At 40.5% G+C, this 10,000-nt stretch overlaps 1 protein-coding gene across 2 annotated transcripts in view; it reads right to left on the bottom strand.

Moving 5' to 3' along the window:
* The window catches only part of LOC138059368 (centrosomal protein of 70 kDa-like), a 49,207-nt gene that overhangs the window by 10,427 nt on the left and 28,780 nt on the right, over positions 1–10,000 (bottom strand). For both annotated transcript variants that reach the window (XM_068904991.1, XM_068905066.1), the window contains 2 exons: positions 1,050–1,127; positions 280–361 (listed from right to left, as the gene is read on the bottom strand). In XM_068904991.1, the coding sequence (XP_068761092.1) occupies positions 280–361; positions 1,050–1,127 (160 nt within the window). The remainder of the gene's footprint in view (positions 1–279; positions 362–1,049; positions 1,128–10,000) is intronic.

Genomic DNA, 10,000 nt, shown 5'->3' with positions numbered 1-10,000 from the left:
TAATTTAAAGAGAGGACAGGCTATCATGAATGGGTATAAGGCCATTTCCGAGTTGCTGTTTGCCTCTGGTTCAAAACGAGTTCTGGTGCTAAACCATTCAAATGACAATGAGTTTGATTTGCATGAAAGTACACCACTCACTTCCATTTGAATGTTTGTGCACCAGAACTCGGTTTGAAACCGAGCCAAACAGCAACTCGAAATGGGCCATTCAAGTTTGATGGAATCAGGTTAAAAAGAGACGCACTTTACGCATATATAACGATGTTTGCGTCTTACATGTGTTGTATATCTCCTTGGTCCTGACATCTTGCCTCCACTGTCCAAGGATTGTTTTCGTATTTGCTTTTTAGGAGGAGGACTAAAGAGAACGTCAAAAACACATATTAAACAAACGAGGGAATTTTTGAAACAATGCTTTTAAAAAGAAATTTGAGGCTGAAAATTTGACTTCAGAAAATAATATTCAGAAAGGGGCTTTTACAATCATCAGCAGAAAATACCACCTTGTAAAAAGCAAGCTTCACTTTGCTGAGAGTTACGTGTTTTGAGAATGGTTAATGATAAGTGAATTTTAAGTTTACAGGAATTGAGTGGTTGCCTTTAGTTAAAGATCTTTATTGCTTCTCTCAACTACTTTTTTTGTTCGACTGCCATATTTCAAAGCCACAAGGAGAAATGGTCAAAATTCTTCAATGATGGTTTGTCAACATGCCTTCATTGACTTGACAACACAGATGTTATCAAATTGGTTCTCATTAGAAAAAAACAACTCCTCTGACTGGCACAACTATTCAGAGCAGTTTATTAAAGTGCACTTTACGGGTTAATGCAGTAATTTCCAGTCACAAGAAACACAAACGGAGTTCATTGTTTTACCCATGCTGAAATAACCAGGCCTAATTAGAATTAATCTAAAGACCTATAGCTAAATCGAGCAGTGTTTGAAAAAACACACCCTTAAACTTGCAACCTATGAAATGTTATCTACTTCTTGCACCAACCTTAGAGTGAAATGGCTTAAAAATCCAAACTTATAATGTGATCACCTGAGGTTGTTCCGAGCTAATAGTTTTTCAAGTTGTCTGTTGTATTTTCTAGAGTCCTTCCATTCCTCTCGGTTGGGTCTGAGGATTCAAAAGTTAAAGCACAACCACAAGTTAATTACCTGTAAATAATGATTGGCTGCATCTGAAAGAAGAAAAACTTTCCCCCCACCAGCAAAGAGCATTACGATTTGATGACTAAAATGACTAATAAAGTTATTTACTGTAACATGCAATAAAATTTTAACTGGAATGAAATGCCTTTAAAAAGCCAGCTATCTAGTTGATACACATGGCACAACGTCACAGGCGCTCAAAAACAAAATGATCCTGGGCCCGGGTCAAACCTTTAAAAGCAGAACATCATTCACTTCCACCAACAATAAACATATCAGTCGAGACTAGAATTCAATTGATGCAAAAGTGTGAGTCAATAAGGTCACAATCACATTACTACTGAGAAAATCAACACCAAGAAACTAAAATAATTATTATAAAGATAAACTATCTTCTTGGAATAAAAAATATCGCGCAGCAGTATGTGTGTGCTCTTCCCACAGGCAGGTCCTTCCTTATAGTTTTTGCTCCATAGCTCGTCTCTTTACTGATTCATACGAACTACCGCTTCTTATTCTGTCCACCGCTCCCGTTCTCGGTCTCCCAGGAGGCATCCTTCCCTCCACTGTCCCCTCAATCACTAGAGGGAGAAGATTACCATGATGCAGTGTCCCAGCCAGGCTCTCTGTTTCCCTTTAATATTGATCTTTCCTTACAGTCACATCGAAGTACTTCATCATTACTCACTTTGTCGGATAAAGAGATGTTCAGGACTTTTGTCCAAAGCCACATCTTGCAGCTCTCCAATTTCCATATATCTTCCTGGACCACAACTCGGCACCATACAACAGTGTCTTCCAAATGACAGTATTAATAATATTATTCTCTTCTTAAGGTTGAGGCTCAATACTTTTGTCAGTAGTTCTTTCCTATTAGAGAAAGAACTCTTTCCCCAGGCGATTCTCGATCTGATATCTTTCTTGCAGTACCCATTCTGTGTCTGATCAGGATCCCAAGATAACTGAAGTGTGTCACTTGGCTTAATTGTTCTTTAGAGGAAGATCGAATCTGATTTTCATCACCTTCGTCTTCTTGGCACTTAACTACAGAAAGACAATGGTTGTTAAGAAAGCTTTTTAGTCAAAGAGCCCTGCAAAAAGGTTCCATGGATGGTTCTAAGTAACCTTTTCAATAGAAATGTGACATCACTTCAATCAGAACGCGCATGCGCAACTAGTCCCAGTCCTCTGCTGTGCCTTTCAGTGTAAAACAGGTAAAAGCTCTCAGGAAACAAAAGGAAGAGGCACCTTTTTCACCAGATGGGAACTGTCCCATCATTTTTCGTAAACTGTAGCATGGAATTTCGATTTCGACAAAAAATGGAACTGATATTTTGAAAAGTGTATCAAGGGAGGGCCTTATGATGTCATAATTATTTTGAGAAATGATTTCTTTTAAAATCCATGCCACAGATTTTTTGCTAGAATGTTTTCACACTTTTGCGTTAAAAATTTGTGGAAAACATATTTATCTCACTGAGTTTTTAGGCATTTACTGTTTTGGTCACGTGATTTACCAAATGTGGTTGTGATTTGAACCAGACAAAGAAATGTTAAATAGAAAACACTTGGAAAGAAAGGATAACTGTAGAGTTAAAGGAATTACAGAAATGGCTATTTGAAGGAGTCCAGAGCAACGGTTTGGTAGGTAAGAGCCATCTCCCTTAAGTTGATCTTGATGCCATATTTTACAATGACTGCCAAAATCTCGCACGCTCATTGGCTAGTTTTATTGTCAATAAGCGGACAGACACATAAATTTATAATTTATGTGATAATGACGCGATATTTCTTGTGTCAGATTGAAGTTTATTGCATTTTTGTCTCGCGTTCTTCTTGTATTTTGACTTAATTTTGACCCCTCTGCCTTTTCGTTATTGTAAAAAACAAATTGATGTCAGTTTTTCATGAATATGTCCTGTTATTGACAATGAATTTCGTCATAACATTGTCAAAGTAGCTGTGGATCCACGAGGCGATAGCCGAGACAAAACACAGACAAAACGGAATAGGTCCCAAAAGAACATGTATTCCTATTCCAGAATAGTACCAAAAGCACGCCTGCTAAGGTATGCATTACCCTTATCCTCTATTCTGCCAGTCAGCATGTGGATAACAACTTTAGAGGCATGCACCATAAAGGTTATGGTTCTGTGCTCTTCACATCTTGTGGTTTGTGATTTGCTTCTCAATAGGTATGAGCACCGATTCTAGCCAGTCTTCCGGACATACTCCAGTATGTAGTACAGCAAAGCTCTACAAATGCGTCAATTCCAACTGCGCCGATTGCTTTCCACATTTCAGCAACGCCAAGTGTTACCACCAGGCCATCCTTACTCCCCAAACTTACTCATATAGGTCTTCTATATATGTAGGTCACCTATATACTCTTGAAATCTTTCTTTAACCTCCTCTGAATCAGTCAACAATTTCCCATCCTTACTCAACGCGCTTTCTTGTTTCTTGCTCTCTTGGTCTCCCTGGCAAAGCTCCTTTACTTTTGCGGTTCTTCTAGCTCGCTGCACTGGTTAACCCACCACTTAGCATGCACTCTATCCATTTCTCTACGAAGCTTGTTGTTCAGCTTCCTGTAGATTGCTCTGCCGTGTTCTGTATTCACGTTCTTCCATTTCTGCCTTTCTTCCATCTTAATTGTCTACCATCTGTTCAGTAACCCAGGCCTTTCTGAACTTCTTTCTATCTGCATATCTAATATTTTCCTCTCCCCTATCCAGAATTGCATTTTTGAGGAGATGGCTCCGTTCTAAGATGTTGCTCAACACCCTCTGCAAACTTTTCCCGATGACCACTTTTCAGTTTTTCTATGTTCCAGCAGTATAAACATCAAAATCTAAAGTGTCAGAGAACAAAAACCACTGCTAAATGAAACCTTACAGGAACCGCCTAAAAGAGGCATTCATTCAAACATGTACTCAAGAGAGCAAAATTATGACAAAGGCAAAGGAAACCAGACCACATACAAGGGAGTCGTGTAGCCCGGTCAACCCCATTTAACACTGGATTTTTGAGACCATCAGTTTCAGTTCTTTCAAAGTGTTGGTGAACTATAGAATAAATTATCACAACATGCAAAACCATGTCATGGGTAGCTGCATCATTGAGGATACTCTAAACATTTCTGAATTCTAATTTTGTTTCCAGAAGAGTTTTCTACACAAATTTTTCACTTGATGTACTTGTCATTAATAATACACCGTTTCAGTTCCTTCACAAAGACAATTCCTGTTTCTTAATTACTATTCATTTGGTCATTTCGTTCTCTGTCTGTGATTACAAAAACCAGATCTAGGAAAAAGCATTGACATAAAACCGTGCAACATCAGTGGTTATTCATTACTTTATCCAGAACTAACAAACTTCATCCTTTTCAGTATGTTACATATTCAAACGGTGGCAAAAATTATCTTATTGTAAAGCTGCTCCGTTTGTAAACGGCCGTTCGTGTACCTGGGCCTTGAACAAATTAAATTCTGCGTACAACTCGTGTACAACTCCACATAACAGCGGGGGCAGCTGTAGAATATATGAATATCTGAAATCTTAAAAGCGACGAATCGTGGACTTCGACAACAATTACATGCACATCTCTCGCTGTTGGATATCAAAGTGGCTTGAAACGAAATGGCAAATTCTCTGGTAACTTTTTCTGTTGGATATGGGTTTAACAAACTCAGAGAAGATATCGAACACCTTGAGTGGATCTGTGTTTACGAACATTGCATCTCTGTTGTCTGGCTATTTATGATTTTATTTATTTGTACTCAACTATGCACAGTCCACGTAAAAAACCATAGGAAATTTGACTCATTCTTGTTAGTGAAAAATTATTTGAGGGAAAGCTGGTGCATTTTTTTGCTTCATTATTCAAGGAAAGGGTACTGCAGTAAATGGTTTGATCCTGAACACTGGTGAGAAATTTACTCAACAGTTACAAATTTAATTTCGATAATCGTTAGTTGTCCTTCAGTAGCATATTGACAGTAATGATTCCAAGTTCGAGTGAAGCCTAACACTACTGTGAACTTTTTTTATACCCAATTATTCCATCAGAGATCAACCCTAGTATTGGAATTAGGCCCACACAAGGACAGAGAACAACTCTGATCAGGGTGGGATTTGAACCCACGACCTTCGGATTTGATCACCATTGCTCTCCCGACTGAGCTACAAGGCCAGAACGGGAGCAGGCCGAGGGTATGTGAGAAGTTATTCACAAGGACAAATTCGCCTCGGCCCAAGACTAATTTAGATAATCGTTAGTTGTTGTCCTTCAGTAGCACATTGACAGTAATGATTCCAAGTTCTTGTGAGGGCTAACGCTACAGTGAAGTATTTTATACCCAGTTATTCCATCAGAGATCAACACGGATCAGAGTTGTTCTCTGTCCTTGTGTGGGCCCAATTCCAACACTAGGGTTGATCTCTGATGGAATAATTGGGTATAAAAAAACTTCACAGGAGTGTTAGGCCTCACTCGAACTTGGAATCATTACTGTCAATGTGCTACTGAAGGACAACAACTAACGATTATCTAAATTAGTCTTGGGCCGAGCCAAATTTGTCCTTGTGAATAACATCTCACTTACCCTCGGTCTGCTCCCGTTCTGGCTATGTAGCTCAGTCTGTAGAGCAACCGTGATGAAATCCGAAGGTCGTGGGTTCAAATTCCACCATGATCAGAGTTCTGATGGAATAATTGGGTATAAAAAACTTCACAGTAGTGTTAGGCCTCACTCGAACTGGGAATCATTAAATGTAATTTCGTAAGCACGTTGCGGGTATGTTTAGTGCATGCTTTTTTCAGGTTTTGAGAAATTTTGAGTTATTTTCGCACAGTTCTGATTCTGAGTTTAGTTAATCGGGCAAGGTTGCTGCCTAAGAAAATTTTCCAGGAGCCGTTTGGGCTCTCAACATTAAAAGTTAGCAGCCCTAGCCTTTTCTTTATGAGCCCAGAATTAATTAATTAATTAACCCAGCACCGCAACCCCCCGCCCCCCAGTCGTCGTGTCAAAACAAGCCAACAAGACAGTAGCAATTTTGGGCATTTTCCAAGCCGTAAAACGACTCAGTTACCAGCAATAAGAATAACCAAGCAACCTCTATTGCTAACAAAGAGTAAGATTAATCGTATGGGTTATAAATTTTCCAAGTATTTTCGATAAAAACAGGCAGTCAAAACTCGTACTCATTCTTGTCCTCGTCCTAGAATCTAAAGGGCTCTAATATGACAGATGTAGACGTGTCAGAGAAGACTTACCAAAAAACTAGTGTGTACCTCATGACAGTAAACGCTGTATTTATCAATGCAGTGAAAAAAAGCAATTACCTATTTTTCCAATTAAATTAAGGTCTGTTTATCTTCAAGATCAAGGACTTTACAGGCCACCACCAATGATAGTAGTCACATTCTTGATCCTGTCTGTCACCGATCAACATTTCATGCCAGGATAGTAAAAGTAAAATCGTATACTTCAGACAATAATTTACCGCCTTGTGGTTTGTTTGTGATTTTTTCACTCGCACATCTTAAGTGCATAAAGATACAGGTATTTGGGGTTAGGGAAGAACCATCAGCGATCAATGGGAGATACAGCATCACAAAAATGCAAGTTTAATTGTAGCACTGAAATGGCTACCTCACTCCAGTTCCGAATGACGACACGAGAAGCAAAAAGTATTGCTCCCCTGTTGCAAGAGCTCCATTGCTGTGACCGGGCAAGAAACCCAGTAAACCTTCAGCAATTGACAAGGGAAAAAGGAGATTAGCACATGCGGCACGTGAAAATGTTTGTATGTACAATAGAGCAAACATCACCAAAACAAGTAATATATTCTTTCAGCATTTATTTCAAGGTTAAGAAATCACATTACAAATAATATTGTACCATGTTTGTTGAAAAACAAGTTTCAAGCACTGGCAGATGCTGAAAGACATACACCGCCCGGCACGAGCGACATGAACACAATGTGGGAACAGATCAAAATAGCCTATACACAGACCAGCGAAGACTGCCTGGGATGCCAACGGAAGAAGAGGACGGAGTGGATCACAGCAGATACCTGGCAAGCCGTCGAGAGCAGAAGAGCCCTGAAGAGGAAAGTCATGGACACTACATCAGAGAGGCTTAAAGAGAGATATAGGCAGCAGTACCAAGAAGCAGAATGGACAGTGAAGACAACAACAACAACAACAATTTTATTTACCCCATAAACTTACTTACATGCAGATAAATTATTCAAATAGATAGAGATAGATATAGGGGGTCTGGCTGCCTGAAATAACTAAAAAGTTAAAAGGGGCAGGCAGCCAGTATTACAATTTGTTTAGAATAATTTAGGTCGGACACACATACACACACATATACATCACAAGAGAAGAGGATGATAAGGGCAGACAAGTGGGCCCACATGGAAGACCTAGCTAGTCAAGCAGAAGAGGCCACCAACAGGGAAGAGCAAGGACAGGTGTACAAGATCACCAATCTCGTCAGCAGCAAGTACCACGGAGCCACCGACGTGCCGATTACGGATAAACAGGGAAGGCTACTCACCATGGAAGCAGAGCAGGAGGCAGAGCATTTCAGCGAAGTTCTGAATAGACCACCACCAACAACTGAACCAGAAGTATAGGATCCTGATACTGACCTAGATGTCAGCACCAAACCACCAGAGGAAGAAGAAATCATGGCAGCCATCAGATCCCTCAAAAACGGAAAAGCCCCGGGAGAGGACAGCCTCAACGCACAACTCTTCAAGGCAGAGCCAGAGTTTGCAGCACAAGTTCTTCAGCCACTCTTTGAATGTCATCTTCTCGCCCGCTGTAACCAACACAGCATGGGCACCATCATCATGCGAACGCGATGGAAATGGATCTGGCATGTGCACAGCCCTTCACCGGACACTAGAGCGGAAGCGGAAACAAGGGCGACCCAAGAATACCTGGTGTCGAACTGAAGAAGGGGAACTCAAGACCCTCCATCAAACCTAGGGGACCATTCAGAAGCTGGCCAAGAACAGACAGGAGTGGGGTACCTTTGTTGCCGTCCCACACGCCAGCTGGCATAACGCGCATGAGTGTGTAGTAAGTCTCTTGAGAGCTGAGGGGATGAACATGTTTCGTTTGTTGCGTAACTTTCTGCAAGTTAACGCGCGCGAATTTTACTGCATGCATGAAATAAAACATAGGAAACATATGGACGTAGCATTTCAACATTTTATTGGAATCACATTGCGATCCAGTCTCCATTGCTGTTGGACCGAGTCCGCCTACCGCTTCAGAACCACCTCGATCACCTGGCCTGGTAGGAGTTACTAGGTCACCTATTGGATTCCAAGGCTATTTTTCCTTTTTATTTTCGGATTGGCCCAGCCAGCATTACTCCTGGGAAAATCCAGTTTCGGCACTTTCAATACCACCTAACTCAGTGCCCTCTGTTTTTGTGCAACACATACCACAGGCAACCCAGTTTATGCTCACGGAACAGCTAGTTCTCTGCCAAAAAACTTGAACAAAATGTGATTGAACCAGAAAAACCTCTGGCTAACAAAATCCTAAATCTTCATTCTTTTGAACAGTAGGTGTCAAATCATAAAAATTAATTCAATTTTTGAAAATTGAGGTAATGAGTGCACGTATCTAGAGAAACGGTGTTGTAATAATTACACTGTATCTGAAAAAAATTCACAAAATTCAGTGTTCTCATATTTTAAATCACACTGTTACGAAAAATAGTATTGCGTGACAAGCGTTACTGTCTAGAAGCTTCGCGAGAGTTCGTAGTTTGTTTATTTTTAGGTTCGTGCGTAAGCGTTTCTAAATCGGTGTGTTTTGTAATCTTTCTATAATTAGATTCATTACTAATTTAGAAAGTTCTAGAAGTTTCTTGTCAGAGTATATAAGTAGACGAGTCCAAGCGGAGTGTTTTTCTAACTAGTTTTTCACAAGCGAAGAGAGTTGGCGTTAACCGTGTTTAGTCAAGTGTGACAGAAGCTGTGTGCATTCAAGTTGGCGGAGGCCGTGTAGGTTTATTGAGTACGAGTTATTTAGAGTTTTACTCCGTGGAAACTACGTTCATTTTTGGAATAAATCTTCTTGTTGTTGTTCCGACAACCCTGCGTTCAGTTTAGTTTGCAAGCTACCTTTCCTCAAACATACGAACTCGTAACATTGGGGGCCTGTCCGGGAGAGGAATTCATTTGTTTGCTGACTACAGAAACCAGGAAAGGACAATTCAAGAAGGAGTTACAGAAAAAGTAAGAAGAACTGTGCAAGAGAGTATATTGTGTTTTGGCTGCGACATACTGCTATGGAAATGGAAAAGCTTTTGCAGATGGGAAAAGAATTTGGATTGGAAGGAGCAAAGCTGCTCGAGTTTGTAGAGAAGCAACAAAAGTTAGAACAAGAAAGAAGGAGGGAAGAGGAAGAAAGAGAAGAAAAACGCAGACAATTGGAAGAGGAAAGAGAGGAGAAACGTAGACAGCTTGAAGAAGAAAAAGAAGAAAGACGCAGACGACAGGATGAAGAAAGGGATGCGAGACGTCAGGAAAGAGAAATTAGGAAGTTACAACAGGAAGCTGACCTCATGAGACAGAAGGAAGCTGCTGAGGTTGCCAAGAGAGAACATGAATTAGAACTTGCTAGAATAGCAGCAATGAATGGTGATGGTCATACCGCAGAAAGAGGTGACAGAGAGGATCGGGCTAAGGCACCTAAACTCCCCTCGTTTGTTGATGGTAAAGACGATTTGGACGCGTATTTGCAGAGGTTCGAGAGATTTGCCGAGACAGCTAAGTGGAAAAAAGATGGATGGGCATCGA

Source organism: Montipora capricornis, chromosome 1 (assembly GCF_036669925.1).
Source record: "Montipora capricornis isolate CH-2021 chromosome 1, ASM3666992v2, whole genome shotgun sequence".
Taxonomy (NCBI): domain Eukaryota; kingdom Metazoa; phylum Cnidaria; class Anthozoa; order Scleractinia; family Acroporidae; genus Montipora; species Montipora capricornis.
This window is presented reverse-complemented; position numbering and strand designations above follow the sequence as displayed.